The sequence below is a fragment of the Pantherophis guttatus genome, chromosome 9 (assembly GCF_059756535.1).
Source record: "Pantherophis guttatus breed Tessera chromosome 9, ASM5975653v1, whole genome shotgun sequence".
NCBI classification, from domain to species: Eukaryota; Metazoa; Chordata; class Lepidosauria; order Squamata; family Colubridae; genus Pantherophis; species Pantherophis guttatus.
In genome coordinates this window covers 12,375,715-12,391,081 of record NC_142071.1, presented here as the reverse complement: position 1 = coordinate 12,391,081, position 15,367 = coordinate 12,375,715, and the positions used below count along the sequence as shown (strand labels likewise).

At 42.0% G+C, this 15,367-nt stretch overlaps 1 protein-coding gene across 2 annotated transcripts in view; it reads left to right on the top strand.

Annotated features, from left to right (window-relative positions):
* KCNU1 (potassium calcium-activated channel subfamily U member 1) overlaps positions 1-15,367 on the top strand; it is a 136,868-nt gene that overhangs the window by 19,696 nt on the left and 101,805 nt on the right. Inside the window, exons 8-12 of one of the 2 annotated variants that reach the window (XM_034436890.3) lie at positions 253-423; positions 2,927-3,018; positions 7,787-7,897; positions 9,711-9,816; positions 15,106-15,188. In XM_034436890.3, coding sequence (XP_034292781.2) covers positions 253-423; positions 2,927-3,018; positions 7,787-7,897; positions 9,711-9,816; positions 15,106-15,188 — 563 coding nt within the window. The remainder of the gene's footprint in view (positions 1-252; positions 424-2,926; positions 3,019-7,786; positions 7,898-9,710; positions 9,817-15,105; positions 15,189-15,367) is intronic. The other variant, XM_087875660.1, reaches the window with a different exon arrangement.

The following is a 15,367-nucleotide window of genomic DNA, read 5'->3' as shown; positions in this document are numbered from 1 at the left end:
GCACCCAACCTAGTCAGTGGATATAATAAAGAAAGCTCTGAGTAGGAGAATCATGTTAATTCAGGAAAAATCTCAACAGATGATTTGCAAAAGAAGTTCAAAGTTGTTGAACATAAGAACATTTTTCCTCTGAATTATTTTTAATTTACAATTAACAATGACTTAATCACAAGCATACCAGGATGGTGTCAGCAAATGACAATGTCTTGCTATATTGGCCACAGTTCTTACATTGTACTATTTATTATACAGATAGAGAATTCTGGCGATCCCTGGGTATATAACAGCAATCATCAAAACTTGACTTACTTTGAATGCCTATATTTGATCATGGTAACTATGTCTACAGTTGGATATGGAGATGTAGTGGTCCAAACCACCATAGGACGTGTGTTCATACTTTTCTTCATTGTTGCTGGTCTGGTAAGGAACGTATTTGGGTTTGGATGAACACAGAACATTTAAGTCAGCTTCACTTCATATATTTTTGTTGCCATAAAAGCTGCCTGAGAGGTGGAGCCTGATGGCAGAGAGTGGCAGCAGTGAAATTGTGAGAATCTAAAGAACAGCGGGGGTGCCACTTATAGAGAAAAGTAAGCAATAATAGAATAATATTTCACTATGGACAATAAGGAATAATGGAATCTTGCTCTGTGATCAATAGAGTTGATCAGGAATATTAGAAGTTTTCCCATATGATCAATAGAATCATGTTGCTTGTAAATAAGTATGTTCAAGCACAATTTCTACCCTTTTTAAAAGGTGCTGAAAAAAGAATAAAAAACGGAGCAACTATAAATCAAAATCAATATACAGTATATTTAAAGATTTTGAGTTATGCCAGATATTCTAGAGATAGCAATAGTGCTTAGACTTATATACTACTCAATAGTGCCTTATAGCACACTCTGAGTGATTTAGAATGTAACCATATTGCCCCCAACAATCTGGGTCCTCATTTTATTGACCTTGGAAGGATGGACGGTCGAGTCAAGCTTGAGCTGGTAAGAATTGAACTCCAGGCTGTCGGCAGCTTTAGCCTGCAATACTGTATTCTAATTACTGTGCCACCACAGCTCACCCAGGTGGGCCTGGATATTGTTGAGAAATCACCAAATGGATGTATTGTACCCACTGCCAATTTCCTTATGCCACGTTTATGATTTGAGGGAAAATTTGATGGGCATTTTAATACAAATTTACCATTTCTTTTCATTTTCAAACCAATATTCAGATCCTGAAACTAGTAATCGTTCAAAGATAATATTTCTACAAATGTTGCAGCACAACTTTCTATTTTAAAAATTGCACTCTATTGTAAGTGTAAGAGGAAAACTGCAGGAAATATATACTGATGCAAACCATACAAACATTGTACTTTGTTAACACACACACACATACACATACACACACACCTAGTCTTTATATAGCCTAGCCCAGTGATGGCTAACCTTTTTGCCATTGCTTGCCAAAAGTGGGGGGAGCGTGGGGGGGTCGTGTGTGCATGTGCCCATGCCCATAATTCAATGTGCCCCGCCCCCCTGCGCATGCCCGCATGACACACATCCCCCGCGTCCCCCCCTGCTTTTGTCACGCAATGGCATAGTGGGCCTGGTAGGCCCATTTTTCACCCTCCCCATGCTCTAAGAAAGCCTCTGGAGGCCGGAAACGGCCCATTTGCCGACTTCCGGTAAGACCGGAAGTCCCGTTTTTCGCCCTCCCCGGGCTCCAGAGGCTTTCTAGGATCTTGGGGAAGGCGAAAACGGGTCTTCCCCAACCCCCACAGAGGCCCTCCGGAGGTTGGAAATGGCCCGTTTGCTGACTTCCGGTGGGCCCGGAAAGCCCGAAAATCAGATGCGCGTGCCAGAGCTGAGCTAAGGCAACGCTCACATGCCCACCGATATGGCTCCGCGTGCCACCTGTGGCACGCGTGCCATAGGTTTGCCATCACAGGCCTAGCCAAATAAGTCTAACAAGAAACTGATGTAATATTGGAAAAAAGAAACTGAAACTCACAGTTTACTTTACCTGTTTGATGGACTAGTTACTCTTAGGAATAGAGGGTGGGTTTTATTTTCATCTATAAATATTTGTTATTCCTCTTTTTTCCTATGAATGGCTAATAACAACTGCAAACAATTCCTCTCAATGTAACAGCCAGAAGAAAGTGGTATATAGTAACAGGTTGAGGCTGAAACATTCCATGTTTTATTATTATAAGAATGAATTGGTGCAAACCTCAAATTTACATGTTGCTCTTTTCCTTCCAGAGGAAACAGATTCAAATCTAATGTATAATTTAAGATAGAAATAATTTCCAGTTTGTGCATTTTGCTGTACTTAATTGGGTCTGCTGTCTTGCTCCAATCTGGTTACCGGATCTCTTGGGTTACAATTCCAAAACTTCACAGACAACAGTTATACTAGATTTCACTGGATTTGGGTTGACAATAAATTTAAATAAGTAAACTGTCATACTAAGTCTGAGTTCTGGGAACTCTAGTCCATTAATTTGGAGAATAGGTTGGAAAAGGCTAATTACTGAATTATCCATTATTATTATTATTTTTAAAAATGAATATGCACTTTTCCTGATATAGAATAATAGAGTTGGAAGGGACCTTAGAGGTCTTCTAGGTCAACCCCCTGCTCAAGGCCCTACATTATTCCACACAAGTGGCTGTCCAATCTCTTCTTAAAAGCCTCTAATGTTGGAAGCATCCAAACTTCTGAAGGCAAGCAGTTCCACTGATTAATTGTTCTCATTGTTAGGAAATTTCTCCTTAGTTCTAGGTTGCTTCTCTCTTTGATTAGTTTCCATCCATTGTTTCTTGTCAATCGTTGATTCATTTTGAGTTGCTGTGGGAAAAAAAACCATTTTATATGAATCTTGGAAAACTATTGAAACTGGGTTCCCATTGCCTAGATCCTCTTTGCAAATTTGGTGCCTGAGATAGTAGACATTGTTGGAAGCAGAAGAGTCTACATGGGTTCCTATGTATATGTGAAAGGCAGAAAGTAAGTAATCTTTATGTTATCCTCCTTGCATTTTTATAGTTCTTAATTTGGACATTTATTCCAAATGACTGAGTTTTTTCACATGATATACTTAATCAACCAGGCCCAATATTTAAATACCATATTAAGCTTTATTATTGTTAGACATGGTTGGTGCTTTTGTACTAACATTGTTGTTTGGATAGTTTAAAGTATTATGCAAACTGAGATAATAGTTCATTTCAGAAATCAGGTTTTATTCATTAACCAACCTTGCAATCATCATAGACCATCCTATTTTTTCCTCCTCATAAAAATAATCATTTGAGGTAGATTGTATTGAAACAAAGAGAGTTATCATTCAGTAGGGGTAGGATGAACTTGGCATTCATTATCTAACGATATTATAACTATTGCACCACACTGCCTCATAATGTATTTTGTAAAAACAAGAGATGTGTTAATCCAGCATCATAGTCAAATTTACTGCAAGAAAGCAAAATATGTTCCTTGCTTTGGGATTCTTTTAAAGGGGGACAAAGTGGAAGATATTTTTTATAAATAAATGAATAACTATTACATATGATTTCCAAACTGGAAAAAAACATGACTATACAAACACATTTGCTTTGTGAATAAAACTCTATAAAAAGGTAGTAATAACAGACATATACTGCTTCATAGTGCTTTACAGCCCTCTCTAAGTGGGTTACAGACATACTGACCCCAGCAATCTGGGTGCTCATTTTACTACCTCAGAAGGATGGATAGCTGACTCAACCTTGACCTGGTCAGGGTAGAACTCTTGGCAGTGAGCAGAATTAGCCTGCAATACTGCATTTAACCACTGCACCAACAGGAAGGATAGATAGATAGATAGATAGATAGATAGATAGATAGATAGATAGATAGATAGACAGACAGACAGACAGACAGATGACAGACAGACAGATAGATACATACATATATATGCATATGCATATTTATTTATTTATTTATTTATTTATTATTCATATTTCTATGCCACCCACTCTCCGAGGACTCTGGGCAGCTTAAACCAAAGACAGTATACTAAATAGCATATTGCCCCCAACAATCTGGGTCCTCATTTTACCCACCTCGGAAGGATGGAAGGCTGAGTCAACCTTGAGCCGGTGAGATTTGATCCGCTGATCTGCTGAACTAGCAGTCAGCTGAAGTAGCTGCAGTACTACACTCTAACCACTGCGCCACCTCGGCTCTTTACATATACATATACATATACATATACATATACATATACATATACATATACATATACATATACATATACATATACATACATACATACATACATACATACATACACACAGACACACACAAACATATACACACAGAGAGACAGAGAGAGAGAAACTATATCAGACAGCCCTGTTTGGAAACAGGGAAAATAAATGATTTAAGAGGGGCATGCATCAGAATGACTGCACATTTTAAGATATTTTTGATTTTATTTCATTTTGAAATTTGCAAAGCTAAGGAAGAAAGCAAGATCAGTTGTGATGTATCCTTCCATCCTTGAAATGAGGATTTAGTTATTATTAGTGGTATTATTACAGTAGCCAGGAAATCACAATGCTACTACAGAGTAGTAGTTTGGCTTGCCAAGATACCAACCACTTTACAGGACATGCTTGTGTGTTTCCCAAGGTGTACTACAGGAGGGTAAAGTGGCTTCATACCAGAGAGACAGACAAGTGGCTCTTCCTGCAGCATCACACAGCCCCTCCCCCCCCCGGGGTGAAATCTAAAAATTTTTCCTACCGGTTCTGTGGGCGTGGCTTAATTGGTGGGCATGGCTTGGTGGTCAGGTGACCCAGTGGATGTGGTTTGGTGGTTAGGTGACCGGGTGGGCGTGGCCAATAATAATAAATAATAAAAATAATAAACAAAGTACACAAAACAATAAGAGGTACCAAAAACCAACTTTCACACTTTACACACACACAACACAACTGACCTCACACACAATGTAAAAGCAGCTGCACTTGACCCAAAATGACCCCTGCAACAAGCAGGAACCTCACACAGCCACAAAAAGCTCAAAAACCAACTTTCACACTTTACACACACAAAATGCCACATACAGCTTTGTGAAATTTTGTGTGTTTGTGTAGTTAGAGTGAAACACTACAGAAACACACCAAATCTCAGTAAGCTGCCCAAATATTTTATTTTATTATTTTATTTTATTTATATTTTTAGATAAAAGCAGATAAATTTAAAACTTCCTTAACTTTAAATTGCTTTGTCTAAAAAAAAATCCTAAAAAAACCCAAATAACTATTTTTTAAAGCTTCCCTCCCCCACAAAAAAACCCCCCAGTTACTTACCAAATTGAAGGCACAAGGCAGGCAGATTGAGTTGCTCACCGATTGGATTGATTGCAGGCAGGCAGATTGAGTTCCTAGCTGATGTAATTGATTGCAGCAGGCGAAGCAAGTCCGGAAAAGCGAGCGAGCCCAAAAGAAGCAGCAAGCTGCCAAGTGGGCAAGTGGGGACTGAGCGATTGGGTGGGCATGGGGGGAGGCAGGGATTTTTGCTACTAGTTCTCCGAACTACCCACTGCCATCGCTAATGGATCGGCTGATCCGGTCCGAACCAGGAGCATTTCACTCTTGCCTCCCCTCTTCCTGGAGTTGCCTCGCAAACAAGCACTGCAAATGGGAAGGTTCAGAACTGTCAGGAATCTAACTGCCTTCACAGAGCACCACTCATTTCCCTCCTGAAATGAACATGCTTTTGAACTGTTAGATGGATAGAAGCTAAGCTGAGTAACAGAAGCTCACCTTGATATGCAGTGCTTGGGATTTGAACCACCAGAACTGAGATCATCTCCAATTTCATTAAGACACTGAGCCACTGTGCCTTGAGATTTAGTTTACTTTAGACTGGAATTCCAGTTTTAATTGCTGTATTGTTATGCATTGAAACAAGGAGGATCCTTATCTTCTTCTTCCCTATCACATATTTACAAGTATCAACCTTTCTTGAGCTCAGTTCTTTTTCTTTCCAAAATATATTGTCTGCATTATAAGCATGAGGTATTCAGGGATCACAGGACTGTTATAGAAATGAAAGGCTGGAAAACATTCCTGGGTCAGACAGATGCATTTATTTGCGCAAAGGTTCAGTGCAGTGTTTGGTTCTTGCAAAACTGAACAAAGACGAGTTATGATTTCACGATTTATATATGTTTTCAAGACAAGGAGTTCTATGAGCCCTTCCGGCTTCCATATATGGTTACATTATAAATACATTATACTTACATTACACTTTACTAATTACCAAACCATTACATGCTAGTTAATAAAATTATTTTAGCTACACATTTTTACTACTCCATCATTTTACTAATTATTAAACCATTACAACTTTACTAACCCATCACTTTATAGTTTACAACTTTCCTTTAAGTGCTGTAATGTTTAAATACAGAAATTTATGGCTATACTTTAAACAATAAGTAACTTTCTGTTTCCCATGTATGTCCTTTCAGATGTTCACATATATCTGTATTTCCGTAGGTTTGATTCTATTAAGAAGATATATAGGATCAGTGTGTTTGACACAGTGTCATAGGTCAAGTAATTATGAGGAAATCCATGAACTAATTGCTTAGCTTCTTCTCTTTATCCGAGTCTGTCATTCACCAGAACACCATTCTTAGCTTTCCTGATGGATGACAGCTAAGTCCTCTCAGAAGATCTATTGCCAATAATGAAGTTCAGCTGCCTCTAACAAGCACGTTTCTCTCTTATAATAATGTGAATAGAGAGGGTCTTTCAGGGTTCAATAGAGAAGGTTTTTCAGAGTTCATGTATCTGACTTTATGTATTTGACTTGGTATGGTTATTTCTTTTATTCACATTATTTCTTATATCCTATATTTACCTCAGGACAATGCTAGGCCATAGGAATAAAATGGCAAGTACCATTCTGACATCTCTCTCATTCATGATTATGAATGTTATAAATCACTTGGGGGCATGGTTAGCATACAACCATTTTATTGAATGTTTTCTTCTGAATATGACCATCGTGGGAACCGTAGAACCTAGTTTCTTTAAAGGCCAACCCATTTAAATTGTAAATCTTTAACTTTAAAACTTAAAAGTTTTTTTCAATTCCAAAAGTGGTTTGACCTACCTGAAAAAGCACACACCATTTAAAAAAACACCAACAGAATAGCCTAGCCAAATTAAAAAATGACGTCAGTTTCAGCTATTAATACACAAGAGGCGCATTCCAGAAATGGGTTTCAGCAGGTTCTGACCAGTTCTGGAGAACTGGTAGTGAAAATTTTGAGTAGTTCAGAGAACTGGTAGTAGAAATTCTGACTGGCCTCACTCCCATTTATTCTCTGCCTCCCAAGTCCCAGCTGATCGGGAAGAAATGGGGATTTTGCAGTAACCTTCCCCTGCAGTGGGGTGGGAATGGAGATTTTACAGTATCCTTCCCCTGCCATGCCCACCAAGCCACGCCCACCAAGCCACGCCCACAGAACCGATAGTAAAAAAAATTGAAACCCACCACTGGCGCTTTCCCTGATCAGTGGTTGCACTTCTCATAGCCAATTTGCTGTTATGTTTATTTTTATTTCTATAGCATACCTTCTCCCAGAACAGTTTGGAAAATAACAAAAATACCACTGTTAAATAAAATCCACTGTTTTATGAGTGAGATGCCAATTCTTGTCTTGCTTCTTGAAAACAAAACAGTGAGCAGCGAACTTCTCTTCTTTCTATAGGTTTATTGTTGTTTGTGGCAATATCACTCTGAGCAGTGTGACTGCTTTCTTAAGTGACTTCCTAGCTCAGGAGAAAGGAGACATTGCCAGTGATATAGTCTTTCTGGGAGAGTAAGTATTACAGTGCTATTTTATCTAAACCCTATAGGCAATTCCTTCTCCAAACCAGGAAAATGCAACAAAAAAAATTGTGGATAAACCCACTGTGAAGAGTAAAGAAAAAAGAAAAGAAAAGCCCTGCATTTCTCTATTTGTTCCCTATTGTACTGATTCTATTTGACAAAAGAGACTTTGGTTTTAAAAATGAAGGAGTTAATTTTTGGTAAAATACTCACAGACAAGAAAGTTCTAAGGTGACCAATGGATGTCTGCTTCTTTCACTATCCATCTTCTTTTCAGCAATCTGTATTACCTCCCCTGGCTTCCTATACTTCAGTTATATCCAAAAGGAAGTCATAAGGAAGGAGCTTTTCCTGTTAGGACATTTCCAGATTGTGGAATGGGACAACTCTCTCTGGCATGGCCAACTCACCATGGGACAATTCAACAATTCAATTTAATCATTTAAAATATTTTTTAAAATATTTTATTTTTTGTCATTCACATTTCATTTTGTTCCTCCGTTTGCATCCTCTTTTTAATGGCTCTATTCCACTATTTCTTTGATATTAGTTTAATTCTTGTCCTGTGGTGAGTTGTCCCATGGCAGGTTGGCCACAGAGAGTTGGCCATAATGAGTTGGCTGTGGCAAGTTGGTTAGAGCCAATTGTCCTAGAACAGGGGTGTAAAACTCAAGGCCTGCGGGCTGAATCCGGCCCACAGGGTGCTTAAATCTGGCCCTCAGAGCCAGCTTAGAAATAGCAAAGGATTGGCCCACAGTGCCTCTGGCAGCCAAAATGGGGCACTGGGGGGTACATGCACCAGTTGTGGGATTCAAATCCCATCGCTAGTGGTTCGCTTGTGGGCACATGCATGCTTGCGCACATATGTGACGCTTCTGCGCATGCACAGAGACATCTGGGTGGGTAGGCGGAGCCTCCCACCACCGTTGCTACCAGTTCGCCCAATCCGGGGCGAATTGGTAGCAACCCACCACTGACATGCACCCGCCACACCCCATTTTTGGCCTGGATGGCCTCCTGCCGCACTCTGCCTGCCAAAACAGTCTCCCAGTGCCTCATTTTGGCTGGCAGAGTGCTGCAGGAGGCATCCATTCTGTCTCTCCCCACTCCCCCCACCTCCCAGCCATCCTGTGGAGGAGAATTACAATGATGATCCAGCCCTTGAAGAAATCCAGTTTAACACCCCTGTCCTAGACCCTCCAGACTGGTAAGTTTGAACTGAAATAAATACAGTTTATTTGTAGTTTAAATGCAGTTTAAATGCAAGGACAATGCATTTAAACTAGTGCCTTTCCAGGGAAAAATATTTCCCTGGAAAGGCACTAGTTTAAATGCATTGTCCTTCTTAGGCTGTCTTTAAGTATGTATGACAGGGTTGGAGAATTATAGTTCTTCCCCCTTCCCAAAGAAAACCTCTGATTTATCCCTTCCCAAAGTAAGCCTCTGAGTTGATGAAGTGTCATCTTCTTATGAAGGAGCATTACACATTTGTGTTAATATACACAAGCAGAGTGTTGTCAAACATACAGCCAATAAAGCCATAGAACATTGCTTTACATATTTCTATGTTTTTGGAAACTGAAACAACTTCCATCCTGTTTAACGGGATTTACTCTTTGGACAGAGTGCTTTGGAATAGCAGGATTACATAGAGTTAGATCACAACAATAAATCTAAGGCTGCATGACTCAAGTAGTCACTGAACATATATGCAAGATCTGTACCTCCCATAGGTAGCTATATGGAAGAATAATTATTTTCTCAAGAATTAATAGTTGGTTTTCTTCTCTCTCCAAATATAGAAACCCTCCCTCTCTGGAACTAGAAACTGTATTCAGATGTTACACTGCATATACCAGTTTTTTCCAAGGTTCTGTTATGAATAATAAGGATCTTCTGAGAGTTAACGTAAGGATAGCATTTGATGGTATATTACAGTCCTGTATAAACATTAGACAGACTGGGATAGATGATTCTTTGTCAGACATACATGTTGAAGGAGGATTTGGTGTGCCTGTGTATACTGTAATCCCTAAAACTGGCTTCTGCAGTAAAATGCTAGAGAAGATTATTCTCCCATTAATATCACTAAGACTTTGCACATGGAGTGACAGAACTTGTCACTTTTTTCTTCACTAACTACCGTATTTTCCGGCGTATAAGACGACTGGGCGTATAAGACGACCCCCAACTTTTCCTGTTAAAATATAGGGTTTGGGCTATACTCACCATATAAGACTACCCCTCTTCCAATGCACACCAAATAAAAATTAAAAAACATCAACTGGCTCACCTACAATGTAAAAGCAGCTGTGCTAGACCCAAAATGGCCCCTGCAACAAGCAGGAACCTCACACAGCCACAAAAAGTCCAAAAAACCAACTTTCACACTTTACACACACAAAATTCCACATACAGCTTTGTGAGATTTTGTGTGTTTGTGTAGTTGGAGTGAAACACTACAGAAACACACTAAATCTCAGAAAGCTGCACAAATATTATTTTATTTTATTTTATTTTTATTTTTATATGAAAGCTAAATTTAAAACTTCCTAAACTTTAAATGGCTAGGTCTAAAAAAGAACAACTAAAAAAACCCCAATTGACTATTTTTTTTAAAGCTCCCAAAGGGGAAAAGAACTTACCCAATAGAACAGGGGTCTCCAACCTTGGCAACTTTAAGACTTGTAGACTTCAACTCCCAGAATTCCTCAGCCAGCTTTGCTTTGCTGGCTGAGGAATTCTGGGAGTTGAAGTCCACAACTCCCTCCTTGCTTGATTGCAGGCAGGGAGTTGCTTGCTTGCCTGAATAGATTCAGGCAAGCAAAGCAAGGCAAGCGTTGCAAGCTGGAGGGGGAAAACTTTTTCCCTTTTACATGGCTCTGGCCATCCCAGCTGAGTTGCAGGGAACTCAGCTGGGATCGTCAGAGCTGGGATCCTCAGAGTAAAAGGGAAAAAACTTTTTTCCTTTTACATGGTTTCTGGCGATCCCAGCTGAGTTGCAGGGAACTCAGCTGAGATGGTCAGAGCTGGGATCGTCAGAGCTGGGATCGCCAGAGCCATTTAAGGCTCGTCAGAGCCTTTCAGGCTAGTCTGCCTGGTTACAGGAGAACGACACCGGCGTATAAGACGACCCCCGACTTTTGAGAAGATTTTCATGTGTTAAAAAGTCGTCTTATACGCCAGAAAATACGGTATATCTAACAGATGTACTGATCATGCACAATGGATGTTAATTGCAAAGTTGCCTCTTGAAAAAGCATGTTTGGAACAACCATTACCTGGATGACTAAGAATCTCCATAGATATTCTGCCTTAAATTATACAAGCTATACTTACATAGAAGCAACTCGTGCTTTATACCTCTGAAAGCACCATGAGGCAGGCCTGAAGGCTCAAAGGTAAAAAATGGCTTTCAAATCTGACACCATGTCAGTCTGTCAAAGGAAGGATTATCAAATACATTTCTGTAAATTGAGAATACGGTTACAGTTGCACATATATAACCTTTAGATTATAGTGATATCCTATACCAGATTTACGGTAGTGAGAAAAAGAATGTCTGGACAGGAAGAACTCCTGCTGAATATCTTCTCTTTGCATTTCAAAGAAGTCTTGGAAGCCAGGGAAGATGCCAAATGAAGTGTTGGGGTTATATAATAAGGGCAGGACATTCACACACACTTCTGACCACCATGTAATTCAGATAAGAAGAACACTGTAACTCCATCATAAACATAGTTATTGGGAAGAATTGTTTTTCCAGCAAATGAAATAAAAGCAAGCATGAAGAAATATGACAATATATCTGCCTGGCATGAGTTGCAATTCTATTTAGTTTTCTTGGAAAATACAGTTTGTTTGTTTGTTTGTTTGTTTGTTTGTTTGTTTGTTTGTTTGTTTGTTAAATTTATTTGCCACCTATCTCACCATGGGGTTATTCTAGGCAGTTTACAATAATAAAAAGGAATAAAAATGAAAAGACATTTATTTATTTATTTATTTATTTATTTATTTATTTATTTATTTATTTATTTATTTATTTATTTATTAAATTTTTATACCGCCCCCTCTCCTGAGGGACTCGGGGCAGTGAACAGCCAAAATTAAAAAACATGCAATATAAACATTAAAATAGTATAAAACAAAATTAAATTTTTCTTTGGGTTCCCTCAATTTAAAAACCCCTTACCCATAAAATTCACCAATTTTTTTTTTTTTAACCCAGCCCGGCTTGCAGAAATAAAAAAGTCTTCAGGGCCCGGCGGAAGGTCCGGAGGTCCGGGATCAGTCGTATCCCTGGGGGTAGCTCATTCCAGAGGGCGGGTGCCCCCACAGAGAAGGCTCTTCCCCGGGGGGTCACCAGCCGACATTGCCTGACTGACAGCACCCCGAGGAGGCCCTCTCTGTGGGAGCGTATTGGCCGGTGGGAGAATATCTGTGGCAGAAGGTGGTCTCGTAAATAACCGGACCCTAAGCCATGGAGCGCTTTGAAGATGAGAATCAATACCTTGAAGCGCACCCGGAAGACCACTGGAAGCCAATGCAGCTTGTGCAGGAGAGGTGTCACATGGGAGCGCCATGTCGCCCCCATAAGTACCCGCGCGGCCGCATTCTGCACCAGTTGGAGCCTCCGAGTGCTCCTCAAGGGGATCCCCATGTAGAGAGCGTTGCAGTAGTCCAGCCGAGAAGTGACGAGGGCATGAGTGACTGTGCATAAGGAGTCCCGATCCAGAAAGGGGCGCAATTGGCGTATCAGGTGAACCTGATAGAAAGCCCCCCTGGCCACGGCCGTCATATGCTCTTCTAAAGACAGCCGTGCATCCAGGAGGACACTCAAGTTACGCACCCTCTCTGTGGCACCAGCTGACTATATCGGGACACTGGCAACCACAGCCACTCAGTCTTGGAAGGGTTGAGTCGGAGCCTGTTCCTCCCCATCCAGACCCGCACAGCCTCCAGGCACCGGGACATCACTTCAAGGGCATCGTTGGGGTGGTCTGGGGTGGAGATGTACAGCCGGGTGTCATCAGCATACAGATGGCACTGCACCCCAAAACCATGGATGATCTCACCCAGCGGCTTCACATAAATGTTGAACAGGAGAGGTGAGAGGACCGACCCTTGCAGCACCCCACAAACCAGGTGCCTTTAGGTCGACCTCTGCCCCCCAGGCAACATGGACTGCGACCAGTCGGAGAGATAGGAGGAGAACCACCATAAAATATTGCCTCCCACTCCCAACCTTTCCAACCGGCGCAGCATGATACCATGGTCGATGGTATCAAAAGCCGCTGAGAGGTCTAATAGGACCAGAACAGAGTAGAAACCCCTGTCCCGAGCCCTCCAGAGATCATCAACCAACGCGACCAATGCCGTTTCTGTGCTGTACCCGGGCTTGAAGCCGGACTGGAATGGATCTAGATAGACGGTTTCATCCAGGTACTGCGGGAGCTGTCGCGCCACCACACTCTCAACAACCTTCACCAAAAAGCGAAGGTTGGAAACTGGACGATAGTTTGCCAAAACAGCCGGGTTCAGAGAGGGCTTCTTGAGGAGGGGCCTCACCACCACCTCTTTCAAGTCAGGAGGCAAGAAACCCTCACTCAAGGAAGCGTTTATAATCTTCTGGAGCCAGCCTCGTGTAACCTCCCGGGTAGCCAGCATCAAACAGGAGGAACACGGGTCCAATAAACATGTGGTTGTGTACAACCTCCCCAGCATCCTGCCCACGTCCTCGGGGGTCACAGGGTCAAACTCATCCCAGATAACATTCTCAAGACACATCTCGGACAACCCGCCTGTACCCACCCAGTCAGAGTCCAACCCTTCCCAAATCTGAGCGATTTTATCGTGCAGATAATGCGCAAAATCCTCAGCACGTCCTTGCAAGGGGTCTTCCCGCGCTCCTAGATGGGGAAGGGAGCGGGTCACCCTAAACAAGGCAGCTGGGCGATTATCTGCCAACGCGATAAGAGTGGAAAAGTAGTTACACTTCGACGCTTTTATCGCCACTAAGTAGGTCTTGATATAAGACCTCACTAGTGTACAGTCAGATTTGGAACGACTAGCCCTCCAACTACTCTCTAGGTGTCTTTTCCGGCGCTTCATCCCCCTCAGCTCCTCAGAGAACCAAGGAGCTGGGCCGATTCGGCATCAGGTCACAGGCCGCAAAGGCACGACCCGATCTAAAGCACCAGTGGCCGCCCTATCCCAGGCGGCCACCAGGTCTTCTGTCGAGTCGTGAGCCAGAGTCTCAGGAAATGGCCCAAGCTCCATTCAGAACCTATCAGGATCCTGGGGCGGAACCACCTGGTCGGTTCCGCCTCCCTGCGGTGGGGTGTAGCGGTCAGAAAGTCAAGTCTAAGGAGAGAATGGTCTGACCATGACAAGAGTTCAATGGCTATATCCCCTGTATCTAGGCCATTCAACCACTGACCAGAGACGAAAACCAAGTCCAGTGTGTTTCCTCCTGTGTGAGTGGGGCCCTGAATTAACTGGGTCAGGTCCATGGCCATCATGAAAGCCATGAACTCCCGAGCCACCTCAGACACTTCACCGATGGACGGCAGGTTGAAATCCCCCATGACTAAAAGCCTGGGGGTATCAACCGCCATCCCGGCTATAATGTTGAGGAGCTCGGGCAGGGCCGCTGCCATGCAGCAAGGAGCCAGGTACCCAACCAGCAGGCCCATCTGCCTCCCATGGCCCCACTTCACAAGGAGAGACTCACAGCTTGCTATCTGAGGTACAGTGGCCTCCCTAGAATCAAGACCTTCCTTTACAATGACCGCCACCCCCCCCCCACCCCTACCCTGGGTCCTCGGCTGATGAAATGCATGGAAACCCGGTGGGCACATTTCTATGAGGGGGACCCCCCCTCCTGGCCCAACCATGAACAGAAGTAAATAATAACAGTGGCAAAGGAACACAGTGAAAATAAATGCATCAGTATGATAACGAAAAAGATGGATGGAGAACAGACAGCAAGTAGGGGGAGGTGGAATCTGACATCAATCTAGTATCCACTTCCAGTTTGGAACCCCGCCCCCCAAATTTGGTCCCCAAGTCAACCAGCACAACCATATCTTCAGGCATGTAATATAATTATAGATAGTACAATTAATAAGACTAGTTATTACATAGGCATAATATTTCAGTATTTTCTCTTCTCTCCTTTCTTTCTTTGAAACACAGATGGGTAATGCTGAAGCATGCCTCATTTTAGCTGATATATGTTCCACTGATCCTTATACAGAGGATATTTCCAATGTCATGAGGTAAGGTAGGATCTAAACAGCTGTATACCTTTATTTAATTAGGAGAACCCCCAATACCCTCTTACCAATTTTTTAAAATATCGAAATTGGCAAGGAGGTTTGTCTGTTTCTAGATAATTTCATCAAGGGCATCATTGGGGTGGTTTGGGGTAGAGATGTACAGCTGGATGTCATCAGCG